This window comes from Manis javanica, chromosome 10 (assembly GCF_040802235.1).
Source record: "Manis javanica isolate MJ-LG chromosome 10, MJ_LKY, whole genome shotgun sequence".
NCBI lineage: Eukaryota > Metazoa > Chordata > Mammalia > Pholidota > Manidae > Manis > Manis javanica.
The window spans coordinates 23760862-23782401 of NC_133165.1; the positions used below are offsets into that span (position 1 = coordinate 23760862).

General features: G+C 46.7%; 1 protein-coding gene across 3 annotated transcripts in view; it reads right to left on the minus strand.

Moving 5' to 3' along the window:
• PFKM (phosphofructokinase, muscle) overlaps positions 1-21540 on the minus strand; it is a 37047-nt gene that overhangs the window by 5258 nt on the left and 10249 nt on the right. Inside the window, exons 1-14 of one of the 3 annotated variants that reach the window (XM_017669882.3) lie at positions 17731-17950; positions 14555-14647; positions 8417-8490; positions 7605-7682; positions 6036-6225; positions 5461-5626; positions 4668-4712; positions 4116-4224; positions 3906-4001; positions 3578-3670; positions 2838-2963; positions 1633-1697; positions 1121-1184; positions 240-389 (exon numbers count right to left, since the gene is read on the minus strand). In XM_017669882.3, the coding sequence (XP_017525371.2) occupies positions 240-389; positions 1121-1184; positions 1633-1697; positions 2838-2963; positions 3578-3670; positions 3906-4001; positions 4116-4224; positions 4668-4712; positions 5461-5626; positions 6036-6225; positions 7605-7682; positions 8417-8490; positions 14555-14639 (1341 nt within the window). In that variant the 5' untranslated portion in view covers positions 14640-14647; positions 17731-17950. Of the gene's footprint in view, positions 1-239; positions 390-1120; positions 1185-1632; positions 1698-2837; positions 2964-3577; positions 3671-3905; positions 4002-4115; positions 4225-4667; positions 4713-5460; positions 5627-6035; positions 6226-7604; positions 7683-8416; positions 8491-14554; positions 14648-14764; positions 14795-17730; positions 17951-21540 lie in introns of those variants that run through there. The other 2 variants (XM_017669883.3, XM_017669881.2) reach the window with 2 other exon arrangements.

Sequence of the window (21540 nt, forward strand, 5' to 3'; positions counted from 1 at the left end):
ACACTGCACTTTTGGACAGAGAATTTTAAAAGACATGTTGCTAAGAAGGGTTCCCTTCGGTGTCTCCTGCCTGTTCACACTGACCTAAAATTAAATATCTACTTCAACTCAGACAGAGTGGAGAGAAAGGTAGTGAGAGACAAAGGAAAGAGAACAGACAGCTGCCCTGCTCCACTTCCCCTCCGCGTGGCTGCTCCTTGGCCCCAGAGTATGTGCCCTCCTGCCTTGCAGCCCCGTACCTGACCCTTGGCCAGCCCCTCAAAGCCATCGTGCACAACCAGCACTCGGTTGCCCTGGATGAGACCAATCCTCACAGTGGAGCGGACGGCAGCATTCATACCAGCGGCAGGTGCCCCCACGTTCATCACAGCCACTGTGTGTAAGCCACTCTGGAGAGGGAAGCAGACAGGGAGCAGGGCAAGGAGGGGACAGGTCAGTAAGGCAGGCTGACCTCCGAGGCCCTTATGGTTGCAGGATGACATCTGCCTCTGCCAACGTGCCCCATCTCCCGGGACCTGTGGCCCAGCTTGTTCCTGCACGCCATGGAGGCGAGACTCTTTACCATAGCTGAATACTGCGTCCCTGACCCCAACATCATTACATGCCAAGTAGGAGGCCTTCCAGAGTAGCAGTTCCCAAAGTGTGATCCTTGGACCACCTGCCTCAGAGTCCACCTAGGTAGCCTGTTAAATCTGCACATTCCTGGTCCCCATCTTAGATCTGAAGGAAATATGCATGTTTTGTAACCCAGGATCTCTGATACAAACTAACATTGAGAACCACTCTTCCAGTGGAAGAGGTGGAGGCTTAAATACACTCAGAAGTGGTTATTCCCAGGTTTTCCCTGAGAAAATAGTACGCCCTTCCCTTCCCCAACCTTGCAGCCTATCTTGTCAGCCCTGAATGGACACAGGTCTCAGCTTAGGGCCATTCAGGGCACTCCAAAAACATGGGGCTGGTGTCGGGGATGGCTGAGAGAAAATGACCTCAACAGGGTCAGGGGCTCAGCACTGAAGATTACAGTGGAAAGAAATTGGCAAGGCCGCAGGTTATATGGACTGGAGGCAGCACTTCCTAAAGGCAGATGGACAGGGTCAAGGGGAGACAGCAATACCAGTACCTTAGACACTGGGGGTCTGACGTGAGCCAGAAGCTTGTATACCTCCCAGTTGTTCATGAAGCTTCTGTATAAAGCACAAAGGGAGACAGAGAGGTGTCTTCAGGCCGCCCCCATGGCCTCAACCAAAAGGATCCAACCTGGTCTGAAGCGTTGCTCCCCGGGTGAAATTGTACAGCACAGACCTCTAAGGATGTCACTGGGGCATTACAGGGACTGGGCGGGGGGTTCACCAAACTCTCCATGGGCACTCTTCTCCCAGGCACTGCACCCACACGGGACACTGCCCCTCACCTATGGAAACTTATAACCAAGCTGTAATCCATGTATAGAAGAAGCAGATTATAAAAGGCCAATCCCGGGGAGAGCACCTCTCAAAGCAATTCTCTTAGGGAGAAACTTGCAAAGAAACTAAGAAAAGGAAGAAGCAGAAGCTCCTATTTTGGGCATGATGCTACTGATTGCAGGCCACATTCCAGGTTCTGCTTTCTGTAAGCTCCCAGTCACTTCCTCACCTGCCTCTCAGCTTCATGGCTTCATCAAATTTCTTCTCATTCATGGCCATGGTCACGTCTTTGGTCTGCGGGAAGGGCACGGCACTGTCAGGACTCCAGGGCAGGGTTCTGCATGGCTGGACTGCTGTCCCACAGGAAGACTGCCTGTCTCTGGGCCTGCTGCTAGACCTTACGCACCCTGCACCCCACCTTTTCTCTGCCCCCCCAACACTTTCACAGGATCTTTGGTTTTCCTCACTCTTCTGAGTAATGAGCAACAAAAGGAAATGATTCAGGGCCTTATGTATTAGAATATGGGCAGTGTGGGGCGCTTACAGATAAATAGCATCTTTCTCCCTTCACACCCAGAGCCCCAGGTTCAAAGTCTCTAAACTAAGTAAATCAAGAAGATCCTACAGAAAACCCAGTTAGGAAGAAAGGCTAATCCCTTCCATGTGCTTCCTAACTACTCATTCCTGCTCTGCGAGCCAGTGCTTTAGCTTTCAGGCTTTCAGAGACAGAGTTCCAAGCAAGGCTGGGGCTTGTCTGGGTGGTAGGTTGGCAGGACTCCCACGTCTCAGAGTGAAGTGGGCCAGGAGATGAAGGGCCAGCCCTAAACATTCACGCCAGCCCCAAGAATCGGGCAGGACACCTCAGCTCCCAGCCACAATGTTTGCTCTGTGGTATCAAAGGAGTGACTCCTCTGTAGTAAGAGACACCACTTTCCAAGCACTGAACGTTTTCAGGTCCTGCATCAACCCCTTTCCCTTCAATCCCTATCATAACCTTCAGGGTGAGTATTAGTAACCTCATGTTGGTCAGAGGAACATGCTGAAGATAGAAATCATAGACATAAGCTGTCCAGACAGACCTTAACAATATTCCCTTGATTTTAGTAAAGTTTGGAGAGAGATTGCACTTGTCTTCCAATAAGCGTATGAGGAAGGGCCTGAGGTTGAACAGCCTGAGATACTGGGTCTCATCACCAGGTAGGATGCAGAGTCTCTCATCATCTTTAGGAACGTTTTACAGCCAGGGAAACGGAGGCTTAGAGAGGCCACAGCTCCTCTGCACAGCCTGCTGCACTCTTCCCCATGTCTCCTGCACCGCCCTGCCTTTCCACTGGCTCCCATCCTCTTGGCCTTAGAAGCCGCCCCTCCCCCACAAGCTCCCGTTCAGAGACGGGGCTGGGGGCTGGCAGCAAGGCATTCAGGTTGGGTACTTACCACCTGGACGCACTCCATGAGGGGCAGGCGCACAGCTTGGTTACCAGAGAGGCTCACCACACAGGCTGGTGTGTCTGGGGTCCCTTCCAGAAGTGCCATCACTGCTTCCACACCCATCCTGCTGCCCTGCAAGGGGCCCAGGGCGCAGGTTCAGGCCTCGCCACCTGGCCTCAGCCTGCAGAGCCAGGGCCCTTTCCGAAGCACAGGGCTCGGCTCCACGCTCACGGACTCACTAGGTTCTATCTTGCTACCCAGATCTCACCTAAAGCTTAATGACTCTTCATCCTCTTGCCATTGTAAACCCAAGGATTCTACTTGGTTCCAGAGAAATATGTCCACTATAGTAATCAAGGGAATACTGAGGCTTAATATTCCCTTCTTACTGGAAAAACAAGGAAGGATATTGCCTCTCTCTTCCAATGAAAACAGTATAAGAGGGTTCAAACTGAATGTCTGAGATTAGATCTTAATAATTTCAGTAATGCTCAAAGCTTTACTATCGGAGAGCTCTAAGGTATTAGACGTCCTCAGTTGGGGAGCATACAGGCTCCCATGATTTCTGCAGCTGAAGAGAACTCCTGAGGACATGCGACTGGGCCCAGCGCCACTGCAGTGAGAGGCTGGTGACGGGGAAGCAGGACCAATGGCTTCAGCCCCGTCCTAGTGAAGGGCACTTCTGCTGGGGAAGGACAAGAAGCTGGTGCTTCTAAGACATGAGGGCCACAGAGGCCTATACTTACCAGGATCCGGTCAAAGGCCGATGGTGTCCCACCCCGCTGCACGTGCCCTAAGACAGTGACACGGGTGTCATATCCCAGACGTGCCACTACCAACTGAAAAGACCAAGAGGGACAAAGAGAGGGATACAGAGTCAGGGAGAGAAGACAAGCAAAGACTTAAATGAACCATGGATGAATTAGCCTCTTCTGACAATGTTCCTGGTGGGAGGAAAGCAGAGGGCAGGAAACCTGGGAAGAGGTGTGCAGGAGGGGCTCAGAGGGACCCCGAAATCACTAGGGAGTGGGGCCGCAGGGGTGCCAAGGCCTGTCTGCTCGCTCTCATACTAACATTCTTGATGTCTTCTGAGGTGATCGGTCTCCCATTCTTGTCAATTGCGCCCTCGGCCACGATGATGATGTTGAGACGAGAACCACGGGTCCTTGTCTGATCGAGAACAAAGACAAAGATGGTCAGGCGACTGAAACAGAGGGATGGGACAAAATCATCAGTGGAATTAGGTGACGGATTTTTCTTAACGGCAAAATAAAGTGTCAGTACCTCACTAAGCCGGCGGCAAAGATGGTCCTCCCAGCCATCATCTGGTGGACATTCAGGAATAAAAACCCAGTCAGCCCCACAGGAGAGAGAGGTGACGAGAGCCAGGTACCTGAGATGAGAGCCGGAAGACCAGGCTAGGAGCCGCACTCCCCAGATTGCCTCCTGTACCCAGCAGTTCACCTCGTCCCCACAGCTGGTGAAAGGTCTGAGGACCCTGTTTCATTCTTGGGGTGAGGGTGAGCATCCCTAAGACAGCATCTCATTGAGATTCTGTCCCTGAAGAGCACCTCCATGTGTGCTCCCCCACCCAGTGGCTCCTGTCAGAGCACTGTCTGTTCTGCCACACCGCGGGGGCACCTGTGCTCGTATACACACACGCATATTGGGTATGTAAGGGACGGGGACTGCAGACAGGGAAAGGGGGCCACACCTAGAGAAGCATCTAATCTACACCATGGCTTGCTCCCACGGGCAGAAATCTCTGGGCCCCCAGGGAAGAGGAGAGAGCTACTGCTGGGTCCATGGAATACACGAGTCAAGATGGAATCTCACCCACAGTGCCGGCCCATCACTTCTAACACAAACGTCCTCTGGTGGCTGTAAGAGACAAACACAGGACTTACACAGTCTAAGCATCCCTACAGTAGCATCAAGCTGCCCCCCATAGCTAGGCCAAGGACCCTCTCAGGGAGCTGCACTTATACTTGCAGGCCTGCGGGCAGATTTCCCGAGGGACCAGGAGGGCCTCAGGGAATACTTCAGCCACAAGGTAGCTCAAACACAGGGGTACAAGGTGTCAGTCCTAAGGCTCTATTCCAGGGAGGGATGGGGTCTTGGGAGGGATGGATAGCAAGGAAGGAAGTGCAGGAGAGAGGGCTCAACTCACCTAGAATCCTCTAGGGTGACCCAGGGGTAAATTATTACCCTTCCATTCTCCTATTCTCCCACCCTGCTTCCTCGGAGTCCCCTGACCCCTGGGCAGGGGTGGCAATGCCTCTACCATCTCCATGACACAGCTTGAAAGGGTGACTCAGGTTTTGGACCCCCTGGATTTGTCTCAGTCCGGATACATGATCATTTGGAGACCCCACAGGTATTCAAGTCCTCAGAGCTACATGTTTGGACAGTGGGCTAGACAGTGGCAAGAGGTAAGTCTTACAGCATTTAGAAAGCAGTGCAGCTTCAATGCTGTAGGGATGATTCTTAGTTAAAAACAGCTGCCTAGCCCCAGAAAGCTGGTCACGATCATCTCCACAGCTCAGACACTTCCTCTTCTCTAGGCCCTCGTCCTGCAGGCTGGCTCAGCCGCCCTGCTTCTGGGCTGCCACCCCACAGGCGCCCATACCTCTGAGCCGTAGTGGTGATGGCATCTACAATCTCTATGATCCGGTGCAGAGCAGAGTCAGTGCCAATGGTCATATCAGTGCCACAGAAGTCATTGTCGATTGAGCCAACCAGGCCCACGATGTTCAGGTAGCTGGACTTCGAGGCTTCCTCAGCTGTGATCTTACCTGGCAATGGAAAGCAAACCAAGAGCCTCTGGTGAGGTATCTGGCACGCCTACAGAGCAGGCGACTGGGGGACAGAGGCGACTGCAGCCCATGGGAATGTGAGCAATAGCAGAAAAAGGGAGGCAAGACTGCCTATTTTGTCTGAGCAACGATCTTGTCCAGGGGGAGGACAGGTGTGTGTGTGTGTGTGTGTGTGTGTGTGTGTGTGTGTGTGTGTGCGCGCGGTGTGTGTGTGTGGTGTGTGGTGTGTGTGTGGTGTGTGGTGTGTGTGTGGTGTGTGTGTGTGCGTGTGTGGTGTGTGTGGTGTGTGTGTGTGGTGTGTGTGTGTGTGTGTGTGTGTGTGTGTGTGTGTGTGTGTGTGCGCGCACGCACTCATGGACAAACAGTACTGACGAGAACAATGTCTCACCCGCTTTCTGGAGGTCACTCAGCAAGTCGCCCCACTCAGAGCGGAAGGTGTCGGCCCCCGTGAGGCTGCCATCGCCCCCGATGACACACAGGTGGGTGATCCCGCGCTTCACCAGGTTGTGGGCAGCTTGGAGTCGCCCCTCTCGCTCCTGAAAGTCCTTGCATCGGGCGCTTCCAATCACTGTGCCTCCCTATGGGGAAGAGGTAGAAGTCACCGGCCCAGATGACACAGCCAAATTTGGGCTTGACGTGCTAAGTAAGACCCTATTCCAACACAGTGACGGTGTCATGACATGTGGTTCTCCAGGAAATTCCCTGCCATCCTTAAGAATCATCTGTCCCCTCTAAAGGAAAGGTAAGTGACGCTGGCTGAGATGTCTTAGGGTTATTCCTACACTCTGCTAATACCTCTTAGAAGACTGCTAAGATCAACCCAGTCCACTGAAGGCCTTGTCACCAAAGTGATTACCTTTAAGGAAAACAAAGGAATATATACATGCCTGCTGGCCTTTGGCATAATCTTCATCTTTCACCTCTTATAAGTATAAGAAGTAGCAGAGACTTCAGTCTTTGGAAATTCTCCCTGGTGGCCTGACATTCCTGGATTGTGTCCAAACATTATTAGTTCATGCCAATGTGCTGGGTAGTATTATTTTCCCTCTCTGACACACTATGATTTCTAATTGTAGCCAAGCACCGCCAATCCTCTCCCCTTTTCTTCCTGGGATCGGTGGTGCTAGTGGAAGGCGCCACAATACCCAGGTATTGACAGGAAAAGCAGCTGAGTGTAGACAGCCTTAAATTCCCAGAAGCTTATGATATCCTGAGAAAGTTAAGCATACTCAGAGTTTTCACAAATCTTTTAAGCTCCTGGCATCTCTAACTTAGGGAGTATTGATGGAGAATTCTAGCCCATTCCCAGAACACTTCATGTCAGGCACCACTGCCTGCAGAGAACCCTCACTGTGCACTGCACATTCAATTACTTCCCAGGGATTTTTAGGAGACTGAGATAAAAAAGTAGGGATATGAATGTAATTTGTACATTTTTCAGTAAAGCAGAAAATGTATATAATAACTCAGAAAAAGTAGCAAAAAGGGTTGTGGATATAATCAGGATTCTTTTTTTTTTCTTTTGAAACTCTAAAAGGCCCTCTTGGTCCCTCCCTCTCTTGACCGTCTGGCCTCAGCTGGCCCCCCCATCACATGAGGACTGGCAGCCTTCAGCTCTACTTGTGGCTGTGGCTCCAGCCCTCTGATGAGGCTATTTTCAGCCACAGACCTTCCCTGTGACCCCAGAGCAGGGCCTGCTTCCCTGCCAGCTCCTCAAGTATTACCTTTCTATAAAGAGCAAACTATCCTATGATCACATCTCCACCTACATAACACCCCAGGAAACCAGGGTGATGTTTTCAAATGCAAAGGGTAAAGGGCAATCATAGCCCCTTTCTTGTCACAGAATCTCTTCATATCAAACCACGTGGCAGGGAATTTGGGAAACCCTGAGCCCAAACCAGATGGGGTGAGACAAGGACAGGATGAATATGGGCAGGGCTCCTCCAGAACATACCAGCTGAAGCATCATCGAAACACTCTCCCAGGTGGCTTCCCTGATGTGATCTCCACCGTCGACCAGGCCTTGATAACCCTGTGAGGTGCATTATACCCGTTCAGCCTCTGCCTGGCTTCTCCTTGAACTCCCAGAATTAAGTCAGGGTCCTGGGAAGAAGTCCTCTGAGAATCTAGCCACTCCCCCCATTGCTGGTTCCCGGGTGCTCATGAGGTCATCATATTTAACAGTCAGTTCAAGGAAGGAGATGTCAAAATTTTCAATACTCTCTTCTCATTGGTCTTGTTCTTGAATCATCAGGATGTCCTTCCTAATATTTAATCTTAATTTCTCTGATTTTTTGCTTGTCCCAGGGGACATTGTAGGGAGAAAGGGGGAAAAAGTGTGACTTGAAAAGATAAGCCTATAAAATTTAAGAGGAGGCAGAAAAACTACACAGAAAGAAGTGTGGACAGAGAAGGAGAGGGGATGGAGAGAGGGGAGCCGAGGGGAGTGAGCCTCAGAAAGACAGGCTCTTCCCTCCTGAGGCTCAGTCCTGGGCACGCATCTCTCTCCAGCTTCTCTCTCTTTTTAGGGGAGGGGAAGGGAAGAGAAAGTTCCTTCTTCCTCTGAACTGAACAGGCACCACAAGGACCTGGTCTGCATACCCTGGGTCCCACCATCACTACGGGACATGAGAGTGGGGAGGGATGACTGGCGGCGATCGGGAGCCAGGACAAGCTAGATACAGCAAGGCAAGGTAAGCAAAGAGAAGGTGGGGAGGGGGGAGGAGAAAACAGAACGAATGATGGAGAGCAAAGCAGGGAACCAACCTCATGGACAAAGAAGACACGGGCACCAGTGAAGATGCCAACTCGAACCACGGCCCTGACGGCAGCATTCATGCCTGCAAGGAGAAGGGGACAAGCAAGGGAGAGGCCAGTACTGAGGAAAGCAGCCCCAGGCTCCAGGATATGCGGCAGTCCTTCTCTCAGGCTTTTCTCTGGACCTATATTGCTCCTCACCATCTTCTGGCCTCCCCAAAAGACTGTATTACTGCGTCCTGTGTTAATGGAGCTCTGGACACCTGCTCAGTTCCCCTCCCCCAAATCCTGTCTTTCCTGAGACCTTTTCTTGCCAGGGCAATCTGGGGAATAATCATCATGAACGTCTACTGGGGGGTTAGACACTGCTAAATGCTTGGCCTCTGCCCACAAGTATGTTCACTACTGCGTGGTGGATTCCCCCGGCCTCCACACGTCACAGCTTTTCAGGGTCATCTGGGTTGGTGATGCTCCACAGTACACCACACAGGGGAGAGTCTCCAGCTCCCAGCCTACCAGAGGAGAGTACAGGCAGAACCAGAGCAGACTCTACACTCTCACTGCTTTCTCCTGTCTGACCTCCTCCTGTGGCCCTGTATGTAAGATGTGTATGAGTAACTTAAAAATTGTGCTGTAAATTATTCTGTTCCTACTGGGAGAAACAATTAGAACTAAAATGGGGGAAAGAACGTTTCCCCCTTTGCCCAGGTAAGCACTATCCTCTCCTTGCAGCTATTCAATGACAAGAACTACCTCACCCAGAACTGCTGAGGGGTCAACCTGTCCCCACATGCACCTGGTGGGAATGGTGAACACCTCCGTATCAGAAACAACGCTACTGAGGTTGTGCTAAGCATCGTTTCACTGACAAGCGATGGAGGTCGTTCCTGGTTTTGATCCTGGTAATCCTACCTACTGATGTATGTGGGGCTTGGCTCATGGTGATGCCCAAGTAATCTCAGAACCATGATGGATCAACTTCTTGTGAACCACTTTAGCTACCCTCCCTCGGATACCCCAGCAATCTAAAAATCTGTTCATGTGGTCCTTAGCCCTGCCCAGAGAAATATCTGCCACCAGTGAGCACTGAGAAGCCAGTAATTTGCAAGCAGTTTAGCATCAGACTAAAAACCACCACCAGCTCCCGCATGATTCACATCATCTGAACGGAAGAGAATCAGAAAGCCCAGGAGTCTGTCTGGGGGTGGGTTTGGCTTTCAGCCTGACAAAGGCTAGTATTCCACAGCTACATTCAGCTTGAAGCAGATGTTTCCTGGATGCCTACCATGTTCTGGGCATAGCTGTGAGTGATATGGTCGGGAATACAGAGAAGGATTTGGTGATGGGCCTCAAGACTTGTGAAGAATTACAATATGGTTACAATACAATTCTAATGAAGGAGATTTGTCCAAAGTAAGAAAGAGCATCCCTGCCAGGAGGTGGTCAGGGAAGGTCATAAATTACACAGAAGATACAGCATTCTTGTCACATGGACAATTTGGAGGAGAGTATTCTAGGCAGGCAGGCAGCGTAAAAGGTGAGGGTCATTTAGTGTTATAAAGAATAAAATGTACCATAGGAAGTCATGAGACATGAAGCTACACAAGTGGGCAGGCACCTGTGTGCCACATGGGGAAGCTCAGCTTCCATCTGTAGGCCAGGGTCAGTGGGGCTCTGTTGGGGATGGTTTCAGGGACCCGTGAACCCCATGGGACTGCGTAAGAAGCTTTCTGGACATGGGTGTTGCTTTTGGGAGGCCACAGCTTTCATCTGATTCTCAGTGGGGTGACTTGAAAAAAAAAAAGTTGCAGATAATGGAGAATCTTTGAAGATTTTTGAGAGTGGAGGGACATGATGATGTCTGCATATCAGAAGGATCACTGAGGCAGCAATGAGGAGGCCAGACTGAAAGAGGTGACGCTAGGAATAGATGGCAGGCTAGACAAAAATGAGGAGGGTCTAGGCTGGGAGAGTGGCGCTGGGGACAAAACAGAGATGCTGGACTGGAGACATCAGGAAACAGAAACACTAGGACTTAATCTGCTCAGCAAGGTGATTAGATCTCAAGGTGCTAGAGAGGAAGGAAGAAATGCCTGAGGCAAAGGCTGAAGCTGGGGCGCCACTGACTAAGCAGAGGCAGGTTTTGATTTCGGAAGGCAGGGGTGGAGATACACATTCACATATGGATACGTTGAGTTTGAAGTCCTTGTGGGATTTCCATGTGGACCTTGAAGACATTGTCTTAAGAAAACATGTAGAATCAGAAGGGAAAAGGGCAAGGAATGGAGCCAACACTGGAGGGATGGGCAGGGGAAGAGGGGCTCCATGAAGGAAACTAATAAGGGGCAACAAGAAAGACAAAAAGGGAGCTAGGACTTAGAGATGTCTTGGAAGCCAAAGTGAGCTAGGACTTAGAGATGTCTTGGAAGCCAAAGTGGACCATTTCAAGAAGTGGGAAGTGTCAAATGCTTCTGATCTAAGATCAAGGCTGGAAGGTAGGGCTTGACTAATGAGCTCATTGGTGAGCACTGATGTCAAAGCTTCCCTATGACATCACTAAGGCAAAGCCCCATTAAGTCTAGAAGTCTAAGTTTATACCCTCAAACATCTTCATACTTCTCAGAAGCTTAGGGGAAGCCTGTGTATGAAAAGAACAAGGTCAGAGTCAATGCAAAGCCATCAACTCTTTAGGAAAGAATCAGATATGATTCACTCAGAACAAATATAAAACTATTGTTTGTTTACTTTCTAGACTTTCACAAGGTCTGTGGAATTCTCTGTTGGATACTTGGAGTTAAGGAGTATGAATTTGTAATCTTAAATAAGGAAAAATCATGTATAGGCTGGAATGCTGTTTTCTGCTTCAGAGCTGAGTAAGGATAGAGGAGAAAAGACTTAGGAAAGGTGACTTAAAAGGTTTAAGTATAAAGCAACCAAGAGAGAGTAAGCAGGAAATGCCCAAATCCACTGGGCAGGAGAAAACTCCACAAGAAAAGACTTTTTCTCTTCTGTCTTCCCTCTGCCTTCCTATCTCCCCACTACCTACCTCCAGAGTCATTGTCCTGCCTCTAAACTGGGTACCTGTTTTCCTAGACATCAAATTTAGGACCCCATTTATACCCTGTATTTGTACCTCAAACCCCTACTTCCCTAGAAATCACAGAATGAGAGGGCTAGATGGTTTATACTAGGCAGTCCCAGTAATTCTTTGGACTCTGCTTGCAACATCATTGGCCTATCCTGTCTCCAGGCCCCTCCTGGCGAGGCTCTCCTTGGCTGTTGCATGTTGCCCTAAATAACCCTCTATGAGTAGCTGCCTGACTCATTAGAAACAAGATGAAGCATAAGATTACAGGCACCATCCAAGGGTGTTCTGGGTATAGCCGGGAGGAGCTCTGGGGAACATCAGAAGCACGCAGTTTGGTGTCTCCAGTTACAGCCTGCAGGGAAGAGGCTTGGGGAGAAAAGCTATGGGTGATGTGTCCCTGAGATGAATAGAATAATCTAATAAATGACTTGGTCACTAACTTTTTGAAAGCAGATGCTGAAAAGTTTATTTCTACTTTAACTACACTTTGAATAAGAAAAAAATTATGTAATTCCAACATGAAGAATAAATGTTAGATGTGAATTCTACTTTCTGATGGCTATGTATTAAAAAAATTATAAATCCTAGAACAACAATCCAGAGAAGTAATAGGATCCCTGTTCCTCCAAACCTTTGAAAACAAGACAAATACGCATTCAGAATGGACTGCCTGTCTGAAGGCAGGGGGCTAGAGCAGGTGACTCAGGTTCTTTCCAGCAGGATATGCCAATTTCATAAAACCAAATGTGGTATGGTTGGAGGGGACTGGGGTCATTACTGGGCTGGAAAGAGAACTGGAATTTGGTATCTAATCAGCCTAACTTCTGAGCTCAGGATGTCTGACTCCTGGCCACTCTCTACAAGGTCATTAGCTTTGCTCAGGGAAGGACAGAGCTGTGGCCTGCATAGATTTTACAGAGCCCAACCTCACTTTCCAGGTAGTCCACAGAGAAAAAACATTGCTGTGTTCTGTCCCTGGGAGAACTGGGGATCATGAAACTTATCTATGGGCAGGCTGCTTCTGTATTTGAGCTGGTCCTTCAGTTGGAACCTCTCAGTTCTACTTCGAGTTTTCTGTTTTGCTTCCCTGCCTCCCTAGAGCTTCACCCTCTACCACCTGTCCCTGCTGACAGACACTTGTGGTGTTATGTGGACTTGCAGTGGGGTATTTCCCTGAGTACACTGTACCTGCTACATAATCCCATAGGCCTTGGTCCAGCTGGGTCCTCCAGAAGTCAGCTTATCAAAAGCCCCTGCCTCCATGGTGATGAGCATCTCTAAGAGGGTCTCTCTGCTCTGGATCAGAAGCTGGAAGGGCCCTGTTGCTCGGAGACTCAAGTTAAATCCTACGTATCTATTCTTGTTTTTTAACCTCTTTCCCTCTCCAAAGAGCATTTCTTTTTCATAATTTCGTAACTGTGTGTGCCTCACTTGGATTTTTTAGCAGGCTCTAGCTTCCTAATTTGGCAATCCAATTCCACAGGCCATCCTACCAAGGTTTTAGGATCAACATTCGGAGCACTGAAGAACTCAGTATTGGCATGGGACTGTTTCCAGGGGAGAAGAGAAAAGGGACCCAGGTCATAAGTCTCCACACTCAAGTGGGGCTCTGCATTCCTAATCTGACCACTGTTCCTAAACTCAGGCCTCTGTGCCCTCCTTCTCCAGTTTCCTCATTCTAGCATTCTTCTGTTCCTAATATGTATGACAGTAATAATTAAATAAATAGTAGCTTAAAAATATAATCAAAGTGTAGCTTCACTAACATACTAATAAGAAGGATCCAAGAGCAGAGACAGTGTATATGCCTTTCTCCCTGTGTCTCCACCATCCTGCTTGGCATACAGCAGATGCTCAACTATTCACTTTTTGTTTAACAATATATTTGAGTATTTACTGTATACCTGGCACTGTTTTAAGCATTTTATTTGAGTGAAGAGTTCACTTTCTTGAAATCTATCTTCTCCAAGACGTTCTCCCTGGTTAATCCCACCAAAGCCTATCGCTTCATTATGTAAGTGGAATCTACTCAGTGAAGCACACTTGATATTGTTATTCATGTGCCTTAAGTAAGAATTCTAGTAACATATGATATCCCTCCTCACATAACTATAAGTTCCCAGAGGAAATGACTTCATCATAACAGACAAACCAGGGCTCTGTACAGTGTGGGTGCTGAACACCCCGTCTAGGGCAGCCTCGGAGAAGGGAGGGGAGGCTGAGATCACTTTCTCTCTTTTCCTTATCACAAATTCCTTTCAAAGAGATCCTGCCTGTCCTCAACATATTATAAATTAGAATACACAAGATCATCAAGGGAGAGAAAAAGTGAGACAAACAGCTCCTAGTCCTCTCCCCTCCCCTTGGTCTTCCACAGCCCTGATGGCTCTGACTCCCAGGTCTCTGGGACTCGGCCCAGAGACGGGCTCCCTCTGGCTTTGCTTTCTGCTCCCCAGCCCCCCCACCCATGGGTCTGTACTCATTAACCACGGCTGTTCCTCTTTGTTCAAGGGCTAATAGAGTGGAGGGGAGGAAAGGCTGAAGGAAACAGAGAAATAAGCAGAACTGCGCCCGGGAGGAGGATGCACCGTAAGGGCGAGCTGCCTGACTCTCGTCAGTGCAGGGGCTCCACAGACATTGGAGTGGACACCTGAAGATCTAGCTAGGGCCCCCCAAATACCAGTTCCGTGTCTCCCCTTCCCCTAGCACTTCCAATGTACTTGAAGTGGATCCACCTCCCACCTTCTCTACTTTTATCTCTTTAGTCTCTTTCTTTCCAATGTTGCTGGAGAAAAATACTAGCCTTTTAGGAACCCAAGGACCAAAATGGTCCCAAACCTCAGAGAAACTTGGAAAGAATTAGAGCAAATACAATTTAAAAGCACTTGGGGACTCAGAACTGACAAATTTTTAAGACAGCCTAGGATACCAGTGTGAATCTACAGCAGAAAGATATTAATTACGGAGGATAGTTCTGTCTACAGCTAAGGGAGTCAAGAAACTCAAGAGGCCCGGCCGGCCACATTCCCCTCCCTTCCTGAGGGTGCCTTCACCCTTACCTTGGGCATCGCCGCCAGAGGTCAGCACGGCGATTGCTTTGCCGATCCCCAGGGTTTTGGCTGCGTGGTGCTCTTCATGGGCCATGATCAACTCTAGAATTCAAGAGAATGATCAGTGAAGATACAGCTGGATCGAGGTGCTCCGAGCTCAGGAAATGGCTCTGGTAGACTGGCTGGGGCCACCTCAGTCAGGCTCTCCCACAAGGCTACCTCTGCGCTTTACAGCCTGGGAGTTCGGACTTCCTCCAAAGACAGCCACACCCCCACAGAGTGACAAGCTGAAATGTCACAGTAATCAAGTCCAAGACTGTAAGAAGTCCTGGTTAATCCCTCCCACCCCAAATGGAGCCTATTTGGAGAAAAAGCTAAGGACAAGGAGAAGGGCAGATGACCAAACAAATGGGAAAGGAGGAAAGGTAATTCAGCCTCTTGGATTTCTCCCTTTTGATTCATGGAAGGGCCACTGCAAAGGACAGGAATCAGATGAGGTTTGGGGCACTGAAAATCGGCAAAGTGGAAAGAGAAAAGCAAGGGTAGATTAGGTTATGGTTAAGATTAGGCTTGGTTGTTATAGAACTGGGCTAAGTTGGAACTGGAATTTAAGATTATAAAGGTACATTAGAGCTTGGGAAAATTAATGGTTGAGGCTCAGAAATGCTTAGGGACTTTCTATGGCTTTTCCTATCCCTCTCAGGCTCTCTGCCTCCTGAGCATCTCGATCCTTTAACTTCAGGCCTGCCCCTCACACTACATACTAAAAGTCGTTGCCACAAATGCACAGATATGTATACATGACATGTAAACACCTTCCTGTTTTTGTCTTTAGGGCTTATCTCTCTTAAAAGAACATACGAGACATACTTTTGTATCCATATGGAATCCACGGGAATGCCAATGGGATCATCACTCTTCCACTTATCCAGATTAAAATCTGTTATTTTTAAATTTATCTCCTCCTAATTCTCAGAATCAAAACAGTTACCATATCCTTCTTATCTTCCCTCACCCTTCTGTTCTATTCTATCCTCACTGCCTCTTTCCCCTGCATCACCTACTGCAACAGCTGGTCTCCCGCTGCTTGTGTTTGCCTTCTCCACTCTGTCAAAGACATAAAATAAACCTCCATGGGAAGGTCTCTGAGGCCTCAGAGAAGAGAAGATTCGTTCACGTGATCAGGAGCTGATGACCTTTAGGCACAGCTCATGTGTCTGCTGTAAATATGAGGAAATTGGAGTAGGTGATAGACACGAAACTACACACATGCCAATAAAATGCATGACTGATACACTCGTGAGGACCTGCATACACAAACACACAAAGTGTTTTATTAAGAGACACAGATTCAAAGACATACTACATGTAATCAGGGCTGACAGATGACACCCAAACCTCTTGGGATGGCACTCAGCAGCTCTATGATCTAGCCCTTGCCTTAACATTTCAGCCCTTGCTTCCCCAAATTCTCTGCTCCATCATGCCCTGAACCCTACTTTGCTCCTCCCCACTTCTGCGCCTGGCCATACTACATCCCTTGTCCAGGCTTTTTCCACCGATCAATATCCCACTCCATTATTTAAAACAGTACTAGTCACACTGCTATTAAATCCACCAAGCCCTCACTGACAGCACAGGTCAAGGAGAGCTTCTTTTGGACCTCCTCTAATCACAGATTGTTGGGAACTGGATCACTCATTTAGCATTTAATTACTACTTTATGTGGTAGTTTCATTACTTCTTATATATTGAAAAGAAGGTTGTACTAGGTTGGGAGTCAGCAAATTAAAACTCATGGGCTATATCCAGCCCTTCTTGTGTTTTTTCATGGCAGCAAATTCAGAAAGGTTTTTACATTTTTGAATGGTTGAAAAAACAATTACATGACACGTGAAAATTAAATGAAATTCAAATTTCAGTTTCCATGCCACTCTCATTCTTTCATTTACTATCTACAGCTGCCTCTGTGCGACGACAGCAGAGTAGATCAGTGTGACAGAGACCAATAGCCTGTGAAGCCTGCAATATTTACTCTTTGGCCCTTTACAGAAAAAGTTTGCAGACTCCTGAATTGGATGGTTGCTAAAGTCATTTTTCCTCCCTAGAATGAAAACTCCTTCAGGGAGCTATCATGTTCATTTTTAAAAACTCTCTCCCCACCAGACTACCAAAGCCTAGTGAAGACTATGCACATAAGAGGAGTTTAGTATATACTTGTTGAAAGGATGAGTGCATTGATGGACAACACAATATGCACATAAATATATGAAAATTTTTAAATATGCCTGGACACAGATCTAGCTCCATATTCTCTCTACTTCTAACACTTACAGATGGGTCTTAAGAACACATGTAGTGACAAATAGCGAGATGAATATAAACACACATGGAGAGAAATGCTCCCCAATTTCGCTAGGGTTTTCATGTCCAAATTTCTTCTTTTCTAAAAAAAAGTAAGACTTACGTGGCTGGTGCAAATAGGAGGGGAAAAATTTGGAAAGGAAAGGATAAAACATATGAGTATGCTGATCTCTCTTCCCCTGAGTTTTTCTCCTCGCTCACTCTGGAAGCTCAGTACTGATAGAAACCCATATAGGGGATCTTCCACCCCTGGAGGTTAGTGAGCGAGAGAATTCACCATAACAAGGGGAAGGTTAGGAATGCTGACCTGCAAAACCCAGTGCAGATTCTGATCCTACATCTTTGAGATAACAGGACACGGCTGCACGCAGATTCATATATAAGCATTCTCTATAGATCCAGTGACGCACACGTAGAAATAAACAGACATGGTAAAAATCTACATAAAATCACGTGTGTGGATAAGCACTCGGGAGGGAGAAATACAGACAGGCAGCATCACAGGTGCACTGATTTGAACCGGGTGAGTGCCAGGCTGGGAGTCGGGCAGCCAAGGGCAAGAAGGTCCGAGCAGCACTCACGCACCCCTGGTTCCCAGGAACCGGGCAGAGCGTGCAAGCCCAGGCTGCTGGGCCCGGGGCTGGGGCTCCTCACGCCCGCCTGCCCATCCCCCCGCGGCTCCGGCTTCTAATGCCACAACACCGCTTTTCCCGTCTCCTCTCGGTTCACCTCCCACCTGGTCCCGGCACCATCTTTCCCACTTGGTTCTAGGCCCCCCGCCGCACCCCCTGCCCCGGGCCTGCACCCAAGGGCCCTCTTGCCTTTCAGGCTCCGTTCTGCTAGCCTCGGCTTCCTCGCAGGCGTCCTTGGGCGAGGGGGATGGGAGCCTGGCGACTGGGGCGGAGCCAGGTGGAGGCAGCCGGGCCGGGAGGGCGGAGGACTCCCAGAGGCTCCGCCTGCGCCCGCCCGGCGGTCGGGGCGCACAACGCGACTGTGTCTCGGCCCACGTCCCCGTACGCGCACCCCGCGGCTCGCAGCCCCTGTGCTGAGTGGCAGCTAGGGTTTATTTAGTTGCTTCCCTTGTCAGCTGAGGCAACTTTTTCCCCGCCCAGATTGCCTGAGACTCCTTGCCGTCAAACATACGCGGCAACTAATAATAAACCTTCCCTTCGGGCCCTATCCATTGTGTCCCACTCTATCACTCTTTGAACATTTATTAGCTGTTTGTGTGCCAGATTTCGTGGTAGGTGCTGAAAGATAAAAAGATCAATGAAACAGATTCCCTGCCCTTAAAGAACACTTACCACGGGTATGTGCTACAGAGGGACCTCAAACACTGCTTTTTCGTGTGTGTACCTTTCTCAGAAAATACAGAAAAGCTATCAGGAATGGGAATACCAAGAGGCAAGACCCCTGCAGCGATATAGCCCCCGTCAAGTTTGCACTAAGAGGCATCTGAGAACGAGTAAACATATCTGGCTACAAAGCAAATAGGAGCCACCCTGGGAACGTGGGTTAGGTACCCCAGGGCAAGAGCTGCATCCTTTACTTAGATCCTCTTTACTCCCTCCCAGTGCCTTTGATTCAGTGCCTCTCCAGTCATCTCTCTTCTCCTGGCCGTTTGTACTGCCCTTCCTTTTGCTTACTTTTGTTTCTGCCCCCGCACATTCTGGCTGCAACAATAAATGCAAGTGACTAGGCGATAAGACCACTGGAATACACAAAATTAACTTTTGTGCTGCCATGTTACTATCAGAAAAGTGAAAAGCCAACTCATAGAAGGGCAAAAAATACTTGCAAATCATATATCTGATAAGGGACCAGTATCTAGAATATATAAATAATCCTTGCAACTCATTAATAAAAAGAAAATAACCCAATTTTAAAAATGGGCAAAGGATCTGAACCAATACTTCACCAAAGAAGATATACAGATGGTAAATAAGTATATGAAATGTTGCTCAACATCATATGTCATTAGGGAACTGCAAATTAAAATAGCAGGATACCACCACAATCTAATAGAATGGCTGAAAAAAAAACCTGACAATATTAAATGTTGACATGAATGTGGAGCAACAAGAACTCTCATTCTTTGTTGCTGGGAATGCAAAATGGTACAGTCACTTTAAAAGACAGTTTGGCAGGTAAATATAGTCTTACTATATGATCCAGCAAAAAACACTTTTAAGTATTTAAACAACAGGGATAAACAAACTGTGGTACATACATACAATGGAGTATTATTCAGCAATAAAAAGAAATGACCTAACAAGCCAAGGAAAAAAAAAGGGAAAACCTTAAATGTACTATTGCTTAGTGAAAGAAGCCAGTTTGAAAAGACTATATATGATTCCAAATAGATGACATTCTGGGAAAGGGGAAACTACAAAGACAGTAAAAAAAATCACTGGTTTCCAAGGGTTTGGAGTAGAGAGAAGAATAAATAGAGCACAGGAAATTTTTAAGGCATATGTTGCTATAATAGTGGACACATGGGGTTATGTATTTGTCAAAACTCATAAAACTGTTCAATAGAGTGAACCCTAATGTAAACTACGGACTTTAGCCAATAATAATATATCAGTATTGATACATCAATTGTAACAAATGTAGCACACCATGCAAGATGTTAATAGGGGAAATTGAGCAGAGGAGAGAGGATAGATACATGGAAACTGAAAAGGAGTGGTGAGAGGGAACATCCTTGCCTTGTACCTGATCTTTGTGGGAAAGCTTCACGTTTCTCATCCTTAAGTGTGATGTTAACTGTAGGTTTTTTGCAGATAGTCTTTATCAAGTTGAGACAGTTCCCCTATATTCCTAGTTTACCAAGAATTTTTAGCATGAATGGGTGTTGGAGTTTGTCAAATATTTTTTCTGCATCTATTGATAGGATCATGTTTTTTTTATTTTGGTCTACTAATGCCATGGATTATACTAATTGATGTTCACATGTTGAACCAGCCTTGTATACCTGGGATAAATCCAAATTGTTCATGGTGTATAATTCTTTCTATACTTTTTTGGATTCAATTTGATAATATTTTGTTGAGGGTTTTTGCATCTATGTTCATAAGTGATATTCATCTGTAATTTTTTTTCTTGTAATATCTTGTGGTTTTGGTATTTTGGTAGTACTGGCCTCACAGAATGAGTTAGAAAGTATTCCCTGTGCTTTTCTGTCTTCTGAAAGATTGTACAGAATTGGTAAAGTTTCTTCCTTGTTTAGTGGAATTCACCAGTGTACCTCTCTGGGTCTGGTGCTTTCTTTTGTTGGAAGGTTATTAATTTTTATTTCAATTTATTTAATATAGGCCTATTCAGACCATCTGTTTCTCCTAATATGATCTGGCAGACTGAATCTTTCAAGGAACTGGTTCATTTCATCTAAGTTATCAAATTCATGGGCATAGAATTGTTCATAGTATCCCTTTAATCTCCTTTCAGTTTCCATAGCATATGTAGTGATGTCCCACTTTCATTTATGATATTAATAATTTGCATCCTTTCTTTCTCTTTTTTTTCTTAGCCTGGCTAGAGGCTTACAGATCTTACTGATCTTTTCAAAGAACCAGCTTTTGGTTTCATTAATTTTATCTTTTGATTTCCTATTTTCAATTTTATTACTTACACTATAATTATTTTTTTAATGCTTATTTTGGATTTAATTTGCTCTCCTATAATTTGTTCAGGTAGGAACTTAGATTATTGATTTTAGATCTTTTCTTATATACACATTCAATGCTATAAATTCCCTTCAAAGCACAGCTTCTACTGCATCCCACAAATTTTTATAAGTTGTGTTTTCAGTTTCATTTAGTTCAAAATATTTTAAAATTTCTCTTGAGATTTCTTCTTTGACCCAAGTGTTATTTAGAAGTGTGTTATTTAATTTCCACGTGTTTGGGGATTTTCCAGTTGTCTTTCTGTTACTGATTTCTAGTTTAATTCCACTGTGGTCTGAGAACAGATATCATATAATATCCATTTCTGTTTTTTTTTTAATTAGTTAAGGTGTGTTTTATGCCCTAGAATGTGGTATACCTTGGTGAATGTTTCAAGTGAGCTGAGAAAAATGTGTATTCTGCTGTTGTTAGATGAATTGCTGATGTCAATTATATTCAGTAGATTGACAGTGTTTTAGAGTTCAACTATGTCCTTACTTATTTTCTGCCTCCTGGATCTGTCTCTGAGAGGAGGGTGTTGAAGTCTCTAGTTCTGATAAGTGAATTCATCTATTTCTCCTTTTAGTTCTGTAATGTTTTGTCTCATGCAGTTAGATGCTACGTTGTTAGGCATATACACATTAAAAACTGTTATATCTTCCCGGAGAATTTACCCCTTTATAAATATGTAGTGCTTTTCTTTATCCCTGATAACTTGCCTTACTTTGAAGTCTGCTCTGTCTGAAATTAATATAGCTACTACTGCTTTCTTTTGAGTAGTGTTAGCATAGTGTATCTTTCTCCATTTACTTTTAAACTATATGTATCTTTATATTTAAAGTGGGTTTCTTGTAGACAATATATAGTTGGGTCATGCTTTTTCATCTACTCTGACAACCTGTCTTTTAATTAGTACATTTAGACCACTGACACTCAAAGTGATTACTGACAGTTTGATTAATA